Source organism: Diadema antillarum, unplaced genomic scaffold (genome assembly GCF_040938485.1).
Source record: "Diadema antillarum isolate AM-2024a unplaced genomic scaffold, OU_Dant_1.0 seq00000343_RagTag, whole genome shotgun sequence".
NCBI classification, from domain to species: domain Eukaryota; kingdom Metazoa; phylum Echinodermata; class Echinoidea; order Diadematoida; family Diadematidae; genus Diadema; species Diadema antillarum.
Genome location: NW_027271355.1, coordinates 619,999 through 638,484, shown reverse-complemented (window position 1 = coordinate 638,484; position 18,486 = coordinate 619,999). Strand labels below are relative to the sequence as shown.

Sequence of the window (18,486 nt, the reverse complement as noted above, 5' to 3'; positions counted from 1 at the left end):
CTGAACAGTGGCACTCGTCCGACGGTCCATGACCAGTAAAAATCACGTTAGTCCAGAAACTTTTCCAGGAATGGACAAGTACAAAATGGGTGCCAACTGGTCCAACAGACAGGTCTGACCAGTAGGAAAAATGGGTTACTGTGCAGCCCTGCATTTATACACTGTACCGGTATACTAATTGTATATACCCCTCGATTCAAAGCCATCTATTTCTGCATCATAAGTCAACATTTTGATATACAATGTACATGTATTCTGATTTTTTAACTTTCATGACACTGATATTCATTCAGCAAAAGTATGTTGGCAAGACATTAGTACAGTGTAACAAAGAAGCTTTATTTAGTTTGTAAAATCATCTCAATTGCACTTTGTTGTTTACACACAAAGGTAGACATTTCAGTTTATGAGAGAGTTGCTCATGAGATCAATGCAAAAGGTTCAAATCAACTCTAGATGATTTTAACACGTTAAGAACCTCCTCTCTGAAAACCTAACAGCAATGTATCTACAGTATTGCAAGCCCGAAAGCACTCAAAACTGTAAGAGACCAATGCAAGGTCAACATATTTGTGTCATTTGCTGCAGGATGAATATTTAGCAAATAATCATCGACTGCGAGGGTGATGGTACAATCTAACATTGCCCAGATGATCAGCGAGGTGTGTGTCAGGCCGAGCCGAAGGCGAGGGCTGATAGCACCTCAAGGATCACCGAGGCAATGTTACAATTGTATCCATTGCTCGAGAAATAAGAGATGATTATTTGCTTTATATCCCACATCGATTAACAAACTTCAGATTCAATAAAAATGTATTCCATCAACAAAGCAGATTTTCAGGCTGAATGTTACAACACAGGTGGTTGTACTGTGCAACCATGGTCCGCGGCACGGCGGTAGTCAAATGAACGAGACTGACGTTAGATCTGAGACAGTAACAAGCAATAATAATGTATCGATAATTGTGCAATGTGCACGGATGCATACCACTAGAACTTACTTGCTACTCGCATGACCGATAGATGTGAGCAATACCTCTATCGATTCCCATCGAGGGTATGTAAAAAGTGCTAATAACGAAAAAGACCATCACATATGTGAAAGTACCACAACATCCAATAGTACCACAACATGGATGTTGGGAGAAAAACATCTCTCAGTCACGTGTTACAAATTCAAGTAATCCTATTGGTCAAGCATACCTATGTGGGATATAATCCTTCATATCACTAACATCACTGTATTATTCACTCCAGAAACATTGTACAGTGGACTCCCCTTCTAACAAAGTCCTCGGGATCGGCAGTTTTCTTTTATTATATCGAAATTTCGTTTCAACCGAACAAATAAACAATAAAAGACATAGAACCGAGGAATGTTGCGGCCTGAATTTTTATTTCTCTGTAGCTGAAATTTCGTTATAACCGTGTTCACTGTAATGGGAGTGCACTGTACAGTGTATCACTGATTGTGAGTAGAGCTCAAGAAGAATATTCCTTCTAGAAGCTCTTAGTGACCAGCATGTCCATCAGTACACAACTCACTGTACACTCTATTAGAGTGAAACACAATAGCCAAGCACTGACAGAAAAGTAAGAACATGCCTCAAGTCTTCAATCCTACTTTACTGCTGAGCCATAACTAGGTAATCTGAAAATATATTACACTGGATTTGCTGATAAGGAAGTCTGCAGTACAAGCATTTTACGTACACCTATTAACTGTAACGAGAGAAATCTTTTGCCATGAAATTCTGAGTTGATACTCATGATAGCCTAAAAGAGTTGTGGTAATACTGACATCAACTGACACTATAAGGCCAATTATGTATCAGACAAACTTGGAATCAATTGCAAATCTCCATAATATACAGTGGACTCCCGCCATAATGAAGCCCTTGGGACCGGCATTTTTCTTTCGTTATATCGTAATTTTGTAGTTATAACTGAAAAAAATAAACAATAAAAAACAGAGAGCGGGTAATGTTGCAGCCTGGATTCTTACTTCCTTGTATTAAACCGGAATTTTGTAATAACCATGTTCGTTATAACGGGAGTGCACTGAACAGCCCTGGTATCAACATGTATTAAAGAGAAGAAAATCTCACACCTTTGGCACAAGAAGATAGCCAGCATTGACACATACAAAAAAGAAAGAGAGAAAGATGCATCTGTGATACAGTTTCAAACAGATCAACCACTATTTTGTATTTTCACTCTTATGCTATTCAATCATTGATCCATTTTTTTTCTTATAAGGAGAACCAGTGTTTCTTTTCTCATGGCTTTCTGAAAAGAGAACAAGTCTCTTCACACATATTGTGTAAAAATCCTCCATACAATGTGAGCTTGCTGCACCTTCATTCCACTCTTTGTTTATGGACTGAGCATCCAATCATGTATGACATTGATGGCCAGTGATCACCTGTCTTTTATCTTCCTACCCAGGGATAGAAACTGTGCTGATTATCTTTCTCCAGTCCAGGCAGAGATACTGCCACCATCTCTTGTTCGTGTCTGGCAGTGTCCTTTATCCACATCCGTCATCTCTTCCCAAACAGTAACTTCATCTTGAGCGTCCTTGGAACGAATCTGATGGTGAGAGAGACGCGACAGGTTCTCATCAGCTCTTCACCCATGCCATGCCTAGTCGCGCTCAGGTTGGCCACTCTGTCTGTTATGCTGTCTGTCGCCCTCTCTGTGATGCCGTGGAGATGGGAGGTGTACATGGATCCCTGGAGCACAAGGAGGCTCCTTGGCTCCAGCAGGAGTGACATGAATGGCTCCGTGTCTGGTGGAGGGTCACTGCCACTAGAGGCATCCCTGTCTCCTTCCTGTAAAAATATGACGTAGGTCAATAGCTTGCACTTATCATCATCAGTGAGTAACAGGAGTTTCTGAAGTCATTTCACAACACAAAGCATTTTTCAGCAGTTCTTGACATTTGGCCTTTAAAAGAAGCTGTTGAAACTCCACACTAGATTGTATGAACCATGTCATCTTCTGTCTGAGCTGTTGAAGTTTTTATGAATAACAGATCCCGTTAGGATAAAAGCAAACAAATATACAGGATTATTCAGTCCTTGGAGTGAAGGGGGTCCATTTGATACAATTACAACTTTGTGCATGCATCATCATCATCATCACCATCATCATCATCATCACATCTTACAGAGCTACTAAAGGCCACCACACACTACACGATCAGACTGGTCTTAAAGTCTTAAGCAAAGCTGGGTCTTAAGACCAGTCGTACGACTGGACATCGCACACTATACGACCCGACTGCAAAGCGCGCGCAGTGCGCACTGCGTGCGCTTGCATTTTACTGCATTGTGAATGGCTGAAAGCCTACGACCAGTCGTAGAAATTCAACATGTCAAAACTCTACGACTGGCGCTAAGACCCAGTCGTACGACCAGAAAAGGGCAAGACTGTGACGTCACACTTCTAGTCTTAAGGTCTTAAGACCGATGAATCGGGGCAAAATCGTGTAGTGTGCGGCGGGCTTAAGTCTCCCTGACTCTGATGGACACTTCCTGAAATCTTAAATACTTGTCATGTCCAGATCACAGAATATAAAAATCTTCCTGATTCAGAACTTATTTCAGCCCATCGAGATGCATGTAACAGACAGGTTTCTCCCTGATTGCTATTTGGAATTTCCCTCATTTTGATGGACGAGTGTTGGCAGCCCCACATCTTAATTAATGTTAACTTGACTGTCTCAAGCAATTAATACTCATTAACAAAGCCCTATCAATGCATTAGCTGCCTCTGTAAATTGTTTAACTCAAAGAGATGGCTACAATATGAAGAACTCATAAAGATGGGTAAATGATAGTTATCAAAAGGTAACATGGCTCTTATTCAAATGACTGGCTGAGAGCTATCACATGACCAGTCTTTTACTTTGCCTACAAACCCAACTGTACTTTTCACCGGGCATTGGTGCAATGACTAACTTGTGACTCTGTCCAGTAATTAGCAAAACATGTGAAAGCCCATGTAGAACAAAAAAGGCATTGCATAATATGGACAACACAATTCCTGTTGCAGGGAAACGGGTATCAAGGTATCCACAGCTTACCCCATTGTGCTCACGGCTCTCATTTCTCCTGTGGTAGAAATCCAAGAAGGTGTGGGAGCCGAGACTAATAGTTGTCACTGTTGGGTAGAACAGTGGCCCATCTTCATGAGGCTGTGAGCGAGTGAAGATGAAAGAAAGAGGGAGGGAGAGTGGGTGGGGGGGGGGGGGGAGACAGTTGATTATAGTGCAGCATTATTACAGGCATGTACATCATGTACTATAATATATACTATACATTTGAGGGTGATTTTATTTTTATGAATTTCAGAAGTCAACTGATATTCCTTTCCTGGGTACCAAAATACTGCCCTCATAACACATATTTCCATCAGGTATACCAGAATGTGACATGTCGATCTCTCCATATTTAATGTCTCATCATGTTTAACAAGTCTAAGCAACTAGAATTACCAGGTACACATGGCATTTCCCCCCTTTTTTGATCAACACAGGATGTGTTGTGGCTATTCCACTGCAATTATGACATCATCTTGGAAGTTGAGCTCCATGTAATGCTTCCTGCAAGGTTGAGCAGGAATTTCACTAGGTTAAACACTTTACCATGACCCCATCTGCTACTGCACCCCTTAGACCATGGGACTTCCCCTCAACTTCCACTTGTGTTCCACATTATCAATGCTAGGTGGCATTGTGCTACATTATTATGGTAATTGTGGGAGAAAGATTTAAAGATACTGATAAGCAGACTGTGAAAGGGATTTTCACAACAGACTGCCCTATGCAGTCCATCCACACCAGACACTCCGAAGCAAATTTGAATGCATGTTTTAGCTTGTGTTCTTCTTCGTCATTAGGGTAAAAGAATTCGGAGACAGCTGCAACAGCTGCAGCAGCTGTGGAAATAAGCCAGATCAGAGTTCTACTTTCCTCATAGGCAGAAAAATTCATTTGTACCAACAGGCATGTTGGTTTCTAAATTCACTGAGATAAGCATCACAAAGATTATGAATGAAACTACAAACTGGCTTATTAGCATCCACACAAAGTTTTTGGGAAGGGAGTAGAGGCAGATGAGTTTTGATGCTCCTTCCGAATGCCTGAGAAATATGTTTCTAAACCTTCCTGCATTACATCCTTACACCAGGGAGGTGAGAAGAGATCTCTTCCTACTTCCTTGCTTATACCTAGACTTTCAGTTACAGTGTGTCTGTAGCTTAACAGAAGGAACACATTGTGGGACAATGAGAAACCTATGGTTATTTTATCTACATCAAGTACATGACTGTATTTTATCAACTGAGCAATGTAAGTGCTTTCTCTTCACATTACAAATCAGAGGCCACAGAATGTTTTCTTTTTAGTGTGCATGGGTGATGTCAGGGTGTGAGAGGGGTGTCCGCTGCCCCTGCACTTTAAAGAAAGCATGAAGATATATTTGCTCTAGTATATCCACAAATTCTTTAAATTACAGGATTATATTTTAATATCAAACTTCACAAACAAATGAAATATACAGTACTCTCAATTTTGAAGCTTTCGACTAATAAAGTACAACATACCATGATCCCTTGTCCTGGTTGATACTCATTGACGAGAACATGATTGGGTACATGATCTTCAAATACCCCCAAACTGGCAACTTTCTGGGTGTACAGCTCAAGCCACTGTTAAATGAGAAGCACGAAACAAAGACACACTGAATATGTAACAGGGCGAGTATTACACTGTAATTTTAAAAAAGTTCTTTAAGTTTAAGTTCAGTACAGATAGGCCAGGCACATGAGTCATTCTAATGTTTCAGCTGTGAAATTTATCTGACCATTTCAATGATTGTAGAAAATATAAGCAGACTTAGTTACTTATGGTTGTCTGAAGTGTCTCACACACCATACACATAATTTGTCATAGCTTCTAAGGCACTAAAATCATCAACTAATAAAGGTGAGTGGATGGAAATGATTATCATTCATATTGGAAGATCAGCTTCTTTAAAGCTGTCTGGCGCCAATGTACTTTCGTATCCATGTCAATATCTCAAAACATGCAAACCCAACAAGCACGAAAATCACAGGATATACTTACTCGCCTCGCTTATATATGATCAGATACCTGTACTTCAAAAAACATGATACCAGTAGGTCCTACCCTTCATAAGTCTATGACCTTAGACTACACAGGAGATCATCACACACCATACCTTTGGTAATCCTTCTGCAATCATCCCTTTTGGATGAGGCAGGCCTCCTGTAACAAGAAATGAGAATTCATAACATTACAATAAATACTTGTCCGCACATAACAGTCAAGGAATTCAAGGGAACCATGCAATTACATTAAGTTTTCCTTATTAGGTTGCATGGTATTGTTTGTCAGAAAACATGTAAAAATATAATTGTGTGTGCCAGACAGCCTTCAGAGAAGGCATCTTAACACTTTATATGTTCTTTTAAAGAAGAGATTGCATGCTACATGATGTAGACCATACAAACAAGAATCTCCTGTGGTTTAAGGGTGTGTACAGTTCTGGTTGAGGTGAGGATTTAGCTTTTAACATTTTGCGAGATATTCAGAAACCACTCAATGAGATGTCAAAGAGCATGCAATTCTAAGGGGTATCAAAAGTTTATTTGATGAAAATCGGTTTTGAAATGGCTGAGATATCCAAAAATAAGGTGAAACATAGAGATCATAATAAAGTTGTGGCCTGTCGCCTTTTATTATTTTCACTTTTTTTTGGATATCTCAGCCATTTGAAAACCAATTTTCATAAAACAAACGTTGAATCCTTCTTAAAATTACATGCTCTTTCATATTTTCATAAGAGGTTTCTCATTATCTCACTTAAGAATGTTCAAAACATGAATCCCCACCTCAACCAGTACTGTACAGTCCCTTTAAGCTGTATTAGCAGGACATGGAGTGAGAAAAATAAGGTAGACAAGGAGTGAGAAAAAAAAGTTAATTATTATTTTTTTCTTACTCAGGGTACAAGATCATAAGATTGATGTCCTTGAAATCTTGTTTCTTGGAATAAGAGATCAGTCTTAATTCAGATTTGTTTTCTCCTGAAACATAATGAAACATACCCCAGTTCTGAAGGCGTCTGTGTGACAGCTGTTTCCATTTTGGTTTTGGTGCTGCATAAACCTAAGAAAAAATAAAAAAAGAAGAAGAAAAAATAAATATAAACATTATGTCCTGAATTCAAGAAGGTGGTACAAATGAAACTATGGTTTAAACCATGGACAAAAACCATGGAGCGCCAAGTGTCACATGGAATATTTCGTTACGAAATCAGTCATTTTGTCGACAAAATGACAGATTCGTTAACAAAATTATAATTTTGTGGACGAATGTCCATTTAGTTACAAAATGCTGTAATTTTGTTACAAAATAATCATTTCATCAACGAAATGACTGATTTCGTAACGAAATATTCCATGCGACACTTGGCGCTCCATGGTTTTTGTCCATGGTTTCATTTGTACCACCTTCGTGAATTCGGGCCAAAATGTCAACATATCCAACTACTGAATTCCAATGCCACTTCATGCTGAAGTTGACTTGAATAAGCAACAAATCAAACAAACAGAATTATAGTATATTAACTGAAATCAAAAAATGACAAGACAATTATACAACATCTAAAAGTTTTCAAAATTTCATGGAACAGGTGATGAGGTGATGTCATTCCCTCACAAGTCTCCCATTGACCTGCATACAAATCTTCAGTAAATAGTCCTAGAATGTCCCAATTACTGTTCTCAGTCTGTATCATGGTATAGATCAAGTGAGCCAATCATCATATAATTTCAACTACTGAGATATGAGGATTGCCGGAATGGATCTTGAGAGAATAACAGTACGTTTTGCATCAGCCATGAGGCCAACTAGACAGACATCACACATACAGAATAGGACAAAATACCCTCCAGAGTACAACAAAGTGTGTCATAGAATAATCAGAAATAATTAGAGGGCAGTGTGGTGTTTACATACCTGACTCAGGAGATATTTTTCTTCCTCTTCTGAAATGAAATTTGGAATGTAATATACAACATCTGGAACCTGCAGAGGGAAAAAAATGTAATTACAAAAAAAAAACAATGAAATAGATGTTAGTTACTTCGGTGGGTCCATTTGATAGGCATTGAAGCATCACTATCATTGGCACACATGACTTTTTTAAAGTAAAATTCAATAAATTTGTGGATTGCTCAGGATGATAACTTAGTATCTGCTTTCAATATGGAAATAAGGCTGGACACATGAAATGTTGTGCACCTAAAGAGGATATATATTCACCTGACATGGGACAAATGATCAATTCTGAGGTAGCCTCTGGTCTATAAGTGCCCAAAACTATAAATCCCAACTGTGCCAGAAAAAGCATGAAGCAATTTATGTTCAACGCATGATATTAACTAGAAGTGTCACTATGGCGACAGGTATGCCTCTGCCATAATGCATGATTCTCTTAATAGGTCTATATTACATGTGGACAATGTGTGATTACATTTTCACAAAATTGGCAAAATATTAAAACGACATGTTTGTCACAAATGTGTTGAATGTTCACTTTCCTTGACCTAGGTTTTGGATGAATAGGAGAGCATGTATTTGGAGATTTAAGGACTTTTACTTGACTTTGACCCCTTCATAAGTTTATGCATTGAGTAATTTTCAAGGTATGGAGAAAAAGTGCAATTTCTGTATTAAATAGAGAATTGTTACCATTTTCATCTGGCCTTTGACCCTAAAATTCATAAGAGAATCACTGGCAGGCAGAACATGAATAAATATGTACTAAGTTTCAAGATAACTTGAGCCACTTCCGAGATATGGAGGACAAAGTAAGTTCAGCACTTTCACTTGATCTTTTGACCTTTGACCTTTTTGGCAAAAAACTAAAACAAACTTCCCACAGAATCTCTATTGGGTTATACATGCATACACCAAGTTTAAAAAAAAATAATCCTGCTGGCATTGCATAAATATGAGGGAAAAAGTAAAATTTTGAAGTGTTGCCCTTGACCTCTGACCCCGGATCTTTGACCCAATGAACCCCAAATTCCCTAGATAATCACTGCCAGTCAGTACATGCATATACACTGTATACTATGTTCCATGAAGATACCTACAACAATTTCCAAGATATGGAGAAAAAAGTGTTAAATTTTAACATTTTACTTGACCTTTTGACCTTTGATCTCATGACCCCAAACTTTACCAGAGAATCTTAATTGGGTAATACGTGTATATACTAAGTTTCAAGATAATATCTTCAGGCATTGCATAGATATGGGGGAAATAGTGAAATTTTAAGCATTTGACCTTGACCTTTTGACCTTTGACCTCGAGCATGAGCACCCGAGAGTTGATAAGCATAACTTCACTCCCTAATACACATACGTGCCAAGTCTCATTAGGATACCTCAAAAGGTTTTATAGTTACGCTGTCCACAAAATTCATTACGGACGGACGGAAGGACGGACAACCCGAAAACATGCCTCCGGCACCACTTCGTGGCGGAGGCATAAAAAACACAAAACAAAACAATAAAAACAAAAATTATGAAACTCTACACACCTTATCTAGTGTCTGTATCTACTTGTAAAATGTAGCATCTCAATCTTATGCTGTTTCTCTCTTTATCTTTATCTGTGTCTCTCTACACCTGTATCACTTTCTCCTTGATCAACACTCACAGTTTTGTTATGTTCGCAAACTCTCTGAAAGTCTGATTTGCGAGCCTCTGATTGTTGGGGAGTGTCTGGTATAAGATTCTAACTCTATGTGCACTCATCTTTCATCGTCGGTTACCTTCACTCAACTATGCATAGCACCAACAAACTAGCTGGTGATGCAGCTTTCTCCTCTACTGCACCCAGGCTGTGAAATAGCCTCCCTCCTCTTCTAAATCATCACCAACACTGGATCACTTCAAACAAAATTTGAAGACCTGCAATCCCTATGTATGCATTGGACTTGTACTGTCACTGCCTGGTAATTTGTATATGTTATCTCCTATGGTGGGCATCTGGAAAGATGATAGTCTTTTAATGCCCTCCCAATTAAATTAAAAAAAAAAAACTTCCACTGTATGTCAACTTAGATACCTTTGACTTACTTTATTGCAGTAATTGACTGCTGCTGTTTGAGAAAACTAGAGTATGTGAATCTGTTGTACTTCTTTGACAGGAATACATCAAGCTTCCACTGCTGACTTTGGGAGATACTACCCCGTGGGTGAAATTATTTTTCCAGATGTTCAATCGTGCATTTTGCTTCTGGATCTTGAGATTGTGACCACGAAGATAAACTCTCTCATCTTTTGTCTTGAAAAGCTTGGAACAGTTGGTGTCAGTAAAGCCATTCATAATTTTGAAGACTTGAATCATGTCACCTCAATTGTCATAATAGTGCTTAATTTGTATCCAGTGGAAAAGGCGCTCTAAAAACTATCAACTATCATTATTGTGAATATATCTGCTCAAGGTTTAAAGGGAATCTCTCCCCTAAAATCTAAATTTGAGAGGTGTGAGAGAATGTCCAAAGAAATCTAGAGAAAATTCTATCCCATCACAAAAAATGCCCCAAACTGTGAAATATTAATTTTGATAAATCAGCACGCACTAGTGCGCGCAGCAATAGTAGCCAGATCTGAAAATAGTAGCCACGCGTAGATCATCGGTGTGTGCACGTTTCCTTCGTTCGCCTCCGTCTGCACACAGCTATATCGAATACTGTCTATCGGTATCGGCTCATCGAGCCATATATGCATCCGCATGATCAATGAGTAGATGCTGCCACGGCTGCCTGCTCAGTGGCCCGGCGCGGCCAGTGTGGCAGCACCAACCTAGCTGCATACGTGGACATTTGCGTGCGTTTGCGTGTTTTAAGAGTATCGTAGTAGTATAGTACACTGATCGTACAGAAAATTATCGAAGTACGCGATTGAATGCAGTCGATAACGCCAGACGACTACTCTTAGATCAAGGCACATGTAATTTTTGGCATTTTAGAGATTGCTCATAGATGTCTCTTTATATATTGCTATATCTCTGTATGTGAGTAACGTTGCACTCTTAAATTTCATAGGGATATTGCCAGTACAATAGCCTACAATGTCAGAAAACTAAATTTCTGTGTACAGATATCAGATACACTTTAAGCCATTCTTGGTATTCAAAATAACTTGAGACAAACGGAAAAGACAGTGCCTCTCACTAATTTACTTTGGGTTGTCGAATGTCATCTCTTCTCCGCTTAACTTTTGTATGATTGATGGCATTGATGCTACCACAAACCTGATTCATCATGTTCATAAACAGCCACTGTGCATTGAAGCAAAGGAGTGAAATTAATTGCACTTGCAGTGCCAGTGGTTTAACCATGGAGCTACTTCTGTTACTGTTAGTACTAGTAGCTCCGACCATGGTTTAACTTTGAGTCTTAGTAATTTGCCCCCTTTTCGACTGACAAGAACACTCCTTTCTCGAATCAAGTGCATCTCTGTAAGTCTGCCAGATCTAAATAAGGCTAATGAGTTTGCCTCACCTCTGGTGCACAACAGCATTAGAGCCATTATTACCCATCAACACAACAAAAGTCAAAACATCGCTCAAAACTGTGTATGTGGGGGACACGAAAATAAATGAATGGGACTTATAAATGCACGGCTAACATTGAAAGCGGGTTTGTTTTTGTTTTTTTCAATCTTACGTTTTTAACTTGGAAGTCTGCAATACGAATGTCGTTATCACCCTGTGACTTTGTCGTTCCTTGCGACACTTGTTCCATCCTCTTCGACTTTTGACACCACTGAAACACAGTCGGTCGAGTTTTATACCTAGATCCAGTCGATCGGAGACGAGCCGGTAAAGGAAGAAGAAAATCTGTCTGCTACGGCACATACTACAGCTCGCGGCGCCGGGGCCGGCCGGCCGCGGAGCCCGCCACGTACTAGTATGCGTAGCGGTAGCAGAGTTCGGACTGCACGAGTCGCCATCTGTTGTTCAACTACCAGGTACGGATTCATTACCACCAAAAACAAACAAACAAATAAATAAAACAAAACAAAACATAGCAAAAACAAAAACAAACAAAATAAAATCAAAATAAAAAACAACTACAAATAAACAAACAAACAAAAAGGGGGTGTGGCCATTCACCTTCTTGTCAACTTCTCTAAACCAATTATAGTAACCCATTTTGTCCCTTCCTCTCTCCCTCTTCCTCCCTCCTGCTCACTATCTGTCTGCCTATCTATTTGTATGTTTGTCAGATATACATGTATAGGCCTACTGACTGTTGTTGGTCTACTCCTAATTAGTATTTAGAAGTATCTGTAATGGGAATGTTTCACAAAGGCTAATTTTGATTAAGTTTGGCTTGGTTTAAGGGTGGCCATTCGTGTCCCTTTGCTTGACCTGTGTACCACTCACCAATGGTACCACTCATAATTATTTAAGGCATTTGTTTGTTTTTTTCAATTCAATGTGGGCAGTGATATAAGTTAACTTATATTAAAGTACATCCTTGTGAAACACCCCTAAGGTCCTTCTTGTAAGTTTGGAGACAGATCGAGCAAAGAAATGACAGGTGTTGAAAGGTATCGGCATTTATCAGGTTCTTAGTTGCATTTCATCTCAGTAATTTCCTTTTACACAGTTGCGCAATGTGCAAAAGATCACAAGAAAAAACACTCAAATGGAAGATAGTGCTTATCTTTTTTTAAAATCAAATGACAATGTTTGTTTTTTCAACCCAACATTGACACCTACTTTTATGTGCACTAGTGTGGAGAAACAGCGAAAATAAAGTATATAGACAAATTAAAGGTCAAGTTCACCTTCATAAACATAAGGATTGAGAGAATGTACCAATATTAGTAGAACACATCATTGAAAGTTTGAGGAAAATCAGACGATCCGTTCAAAAGTTATGAATTTTTGAAGTTTTTGTGCAGTACCCGCTGGATGAGAAGACTACTGCAGTGTATGAATAACTTAGATGTCACATGCGTACAACAATATAAGGAAAATATAAAGAGAATTTCACAAAATTCCATCTTTTGAAAAAAGTACACATTCCCCTGACTCGTTACCGACAAATGTTATGGGTAATATTATTCCCCCTGCCTTTAGAAAGAGGCAAGTCAAGTGCTCTTTTATTATGCGAAAAAAGTGAAAATATGTTGAATTTTCTTTTACGTTTTCTTTATACTGTTGTACGCATATGACTCACAAGCTGCAGTAGTCTCCTAATCCAGCGGCTCCAACACAAAAATTAAAAAAGTTCATAACTTTTGCATCGATTGTCCAATTTTCCTCAAACTTTCACTGATGTGTTCTACTAATATTGTTGCATTTTCTCAATCCTTATGTTTATGAAGGTGAACTTGTCCTTTAAAGAAAACTTTGACAGTCAACCCCTTAGGGAATATAAAAAAGAAAGCAAACATACATAAAAGTAGGGAAATAATGACATCACTGGTCATTACAAATCATTCAGAATGGAAGTTCAAGAGAAAATGATTAACAACCAACAATGAAAGATACTTTGTACAATTGTCATGAGCTCATATACAGATTGCCATCAAGAGTCAGATAAGGAAAATGAATGAACAAACAAAAACAGACAAAGATACAGAGGATTGGGGAAAGAGTAATACAGGGACAAAGCAGGAAAGAGACAGTAGCAAAGGACAGAAGCTACATCAGAAAACAGTTCACATTGTAGTTGAGACCTTAAAACAAAGGTAAGTGAACCTAAACAAGAGATTTGTTTTCTTTTTAATCATTATGATAACAAGTTTAGATAGGAGAATCAGTTTATTTGAATTCTTACAATAGGGTGGTTGTTTTTTGTTTTATTTTGTTTTTGGTTAAATAACTTCCATTAATGACAACCAATCAGACTAAATTAGATGCTTATTATTTGTTTCAGGAGTAAATCCACCCAAAAACTAAATTCTAAAAGAAAGAAAAAAAGATTCCCTACCGAATGTTCCAAAAATGACAAAAATCTTATAAGATATAAGGAAGACATGAGAATTAGATGTTTCATATCATTGGAAAACATTTCTTGACCAACCCTTATGAATATTTGATAAGCAAGTTGATGATGTCATGCCCTCACACTTTTTCATGTATGCTACATATGAAATTTGGAAAAATTGTTATATTTAGCTAATTCAGGTAAAAGCATATTCTTGTACCAAAATAAATCAGAGTTAACATTTGCTACTTTTTTTGTGTTATTTTGGGTGATTTTCAGGTAAGTTTTATATCTAAACAGCTGAAATATGGGATTTTTGTCATTTCTGTATATGAAACAAATAAGAAGTTATGAGAGCATGACATCATCAACTTGCTGTCTTAAATATTCATATTGACTGGTCAAGAAGTGTTTTGCGACAAATTTGGAAATTTCAAATTGTCATAACTTTCTTATTCATTATCTGATTTTGGTCATTTTTGCATTGTTCTGCAGTGAATTTTTCTCTTTTTGTTATGAATTGATACAACTTTGGAGTGGATTTCTTCTTTAAGGTATGGTGTAAGTGGTACATGCTATAAGAGGTTGTTTGTTCGTTCGTTTGTTTGTTTGTTTGTTCTTTGATTGTTTGTTTGTTCTTTGATTGTTTGTTTGTTTTTGTTTTTTTGCTGTTGCTGATTGAAGTTGTTCAAGTGGTACTTGCCTATACTCATGTCTCTAGAAGGCTCTGCATATTGGCAATTTAGGGAAAGAGAATACCACATTTCTTGCAAAATACACAATTTGTTGGCTTCATGAACATTTGTAGGTGACATATTTCTGAAGTTGTGTTTACCACCTATGCATAGGCTATTGGACTCCCAAGTTGACCAAGCACGGCACATCATCAATAATAATGCCACTCAAACGGACATTAAAAGCACATAGATAAATGCATCATTTCCAAAAACCCCAACCTTGCAAGTTGCAATAATTGATAATTACTTTTTACAACATAGTGTCACACCACAAAAGACATAGCAAGCTAAAATTAAATATCAGCAATCTGTCTCTCCCTGTAGACATCACACATTTGACTGGTGTATAATAAAAGTTACACTTGACCAAAAGATATTGATTCACAGTCATATTCACAGTCTTTATTTTCAATTTCATCGTGATAATAGCAATCAGGTGAAAAGTTGGTACTCAATAGTGCAAGCTTTTGTGACTCTACAAAAATAATGTTCAATGATGCATACAGCACATATACACATACATATTGGCTGCAAAGAAATTTTGCAGTATGACCTGTAAGCATGACAAGGGAAACAACAAATGTTTCCTCATCATATGTATATGACTTGGTCACTATGAATTCTGTATATCAAAGGAAGTATAATGACCATTGTGCACATATCAAAGTAATGCTGTATTCTGAATATGCAATTGTCTTATCTGAAATGTTGTAGCTGTTTCTTTAGACGGTAATGTTTAAATGACAGAGTCAACCAAATACCAGGGATACTTGATAATATGAATTTCTTTATCATCAATGTCTCTCTTACACAATTAAGTAATGCACCTGCTCAATTTTCATATCATGGTTGGATACAAACAGACAATTTTCATTAACCACACACCCAAACAAGCTCAATTCTCAGCTGTCAACTATACTTTTGCTTGCATATTGTTACTGTAGCATAGACAAACTGTAGACAAACAATGTGCGGCAAACCTTTCTGGGTGGTTTAAATCCTTGATCAACATCACTGCCATGACTTTTGACTTTGTCATAAATATTGTATGTAAATTTAAATGGTGGATGAATATCCTATGCCAAATTCATGGTCTACATTCAAAATTGTAATCAATGCTGTACCTTTCTACAGTGCACTCCCGTTATAACGAAAACGGTTATAATGAAATTCCGGTTATAACAAAGTAAACATTCGGGCTGGAACATTATCCAGTCGATGTACAAATTGTACTTTTATTGTTTATTTGTTCGGTTGTATCGAAATTTCGATATAACTAAAGAAAACTGCCGGTCCCGAGGACTTCGTTAGTCCACTGTACTGTACCTTGAATTACCCACTAAAATTTTGAAGAAAACAAACAAACAAATAAACTAATGAACATTTGGGGTGACTTCAATTATTTGCATTTCACTGACTCAAGTGCTGAAATTTCATTACTCAATGCTCACAGTATCCTGGGGTATACAAAAAGCAGTATTTTTTCATACCCCTGACTGGCCTGCACAATAGAATAAAAGACAAGGGTCTGAAACCAAAACTACTTATAGGTGTATGTTATGTGCAATATTATCACATTTCAGTTCACATTGAGTAAAGTCCAGATCAATTTATGGGGTATTCATCCTCACAGAAAAACAAGTGTTTCATACCCGTCATTTTATTTCAATGATTCTATTCATATACATGTACAATAAAATCTAACAAACTCCTACACTACATCCACATGGCAGACCTACTTTCTGAATGCAAAGTCAGGCACTGATAATAAATGAAATAATGTCCATCTCCATGATTTTCTGATACTTCTTGTACTCATTTCAGCAATATCTTTGTGCTAGGAGTCCTCATTTTCTGTTGGTATGAAGCCTCCTGCTGCTAGTTCATCTTGATACTTTAGGTACCGACGTCTCCGTAGAAAATATTTTGCCTGCCACAAGAAAGAAGAAAGTAACATCAGATTCAGATTTGCATGAAAAATACAGTGTATTACTAAAAAATTCTCTAACAGTACTTAAAATATATACAAGAGACAATTTTAGACAATCTTAAACACGGTCACCTGGATTTTGATGTATGCTCCTCCTCCCCCCCCCCCCCCCCAAAAAAAATGTACATTTCCTCCTTTAGTATTTTGAGCACATACTATGTATAATTTACAACACAATAAATCTTGCATAAGTTGGCACCACTTACGACAACAAATCACACCAGTCGGTGAAATAAAAGAGTCCTCGATTTTTCTTTTTAAAAATGTTATTAATTTGATGTCTTCCCCTTAAGTCAACATTTGCATAGTCAACAGATTTTTCTCCAGTCCCGTGTGTGTCAACTATACACGTGTAGACCCTATGGGTTTTTAGCAATGAACACATCATACTATAGGCTTATGAAAAAAGAAGAAGAATAGATCTGATCCTTAAGGCAGAGCTCAACATTAAGGGCAGCCTGGTGGCCTGGGGCCACTAAAAATTGGTATCAGGTCACCTATCTTTTGGTGGCCTGAGTAATCAGGCAACTAAGACTGAAAATGGATCATTCAGTTTCTGTTTATTTTGAGCCACTACTTTTTTTTTATTTTGGCCACCAAATTTCAGATTTAAAGATTTTACTTTGTGGCCTGAACAGGCCCGCAGAGAAAAATAGTTTAATGTCGAGCCTAGACAGAAAGATCTGTCTGTCCGGAGGAGTCTTTTATTTATTTTTGTTTTTTGACGTTATCGCTCTCCTCCATCGACATTGTACATTGTATAGGAGGGGATCTGTGACGCCAGACACAGTATATACATATCCCTGACGACCAGATACAGACCGATCTTTCGGTCAATGTCGAGCCCTGCTTTAGTAGACTCTACATGGTTTATTTTCGCCAGTACACTCACCCAGGCTTTAGAGCAGTTGGCTTCAAATGCTTCTTTGAATTCCTGACATTTGCTTTCATCATCATTCTTCGCTGTGAGGCATTCAAAGTAAGAATCCCTGGCTGCCCAGCAGCGCTTCCTGGAATTGGCATCTGGAAATGACGGTTTTGACATGCTGCTAGCTGCTGTCTCAGTTAGGTTTAATCTGTAATAAAGCAGCGAAAAGAGAAGTACATTGTAGTTTAACCGACAGCGCGCCTTGCTCAAATGGGAAGACTTGGGTTGGGCAAGACTTGCATAGGAATCTAGTACTAGTAATTAAGCCCTACTTGTTCGGTGTTTTGCTTTATCCCTGTCCCCATCCCTATGACTCAGTAGAATTCTACAGACAGCTGTAAAACCCGGGGCGCTCCGTAACACAGTTATACTTCGCATTCGGCCTCGGGCTGGTCGCAGTTATATAGTTGTAGACACTACACTACCACTGCACTGGACACAACAACTTTCGCAACGTGTTGGACTACATGCATAGACAACCTATGTCTACCTATTTCGTGTTGTTCATTTCTTAGACTTTCTGAACTTGATAATTAAATACAAAATACATTTTCTGTAATATTCAACTAAGAAACACAATCAATTGCAGACCGCGTACACTCTAGTCTCCTAATTTGTATTACCTTGAGTGCCTTGGATACGATTTCGTAACTGAACAGCAGACGAAATTCAGAGGAACATAGCGAATGATGGGAAAATGTTTTCGCTTGTACCCATACTTTCGAACGATGGATGAAATGACTTATGGAGACTGGGATTCAGCAAACTTATACCATG

General features: G+C 38.0%; 2 protein-coding genes across 2 annotated transcripts; both read right to left on the bottom strand.

Moving 5' to 3' along the window:
- Window positions 1-2,376: 2,376 nt before the first annotated feature.
- Window positions 2,377-11,882, bottom strand: LOC139730905 (alpha-ketoglutarate-dependent dioxygenase alkB homolog 6-like). Its single transcript, XM_071641782.1, has 7 exons — window positions 11,778-11,882; window positions 8,051-8,119; window positions 7,138-7,198; window positions 6,249-6,295; window positions 5,611-5,715; window positions 4,091-4,201; window positions 2,377-2,834 (listed from the first exon to the last, which is right to left on the bottom strand). Exons 1-7 carry the CDS (start codon window positions 11,853-11,855, stop codon window positions 2,544-2,546), a joined length of 762 nt encoding a protein of 253 aa, XP_071497883.1. The 5' UTR covers window positions 11,856-11,882; the 3' UTR covers window positions 2,377-2,543.
- Window positions 11,883-15,244: 3,362 nt separating this feature from the next.
- Window positions 15,245-18,376, bottom strand: LOC139730904 (cytochrome c oxidase assembly factor 6 homolog). Its single transcript, XM_071641781.1, has 3 exons — window positions 18,333-18,376; window positions 17,674-17,857; window positions 15,245-16,721 (listed from the first exon to the last, which is right to left on the bottom strand). The coding sequence occupies exons 2-3, from the start codon at window positions 17,824-17,826 to the stop codon at window positions 16,629-16,631; spliced, it is 246 nt and encodes an 81-aa protein (XP_071497882.1). The 5' UTR covers window positions 17,827-17,857; window positions 18,333-18,376; the 3' UTR covers window positions 15,245-16,628.
- Between the last annotated feature and the right edge of the window lie 110 nt (window positions 18,377-18,486).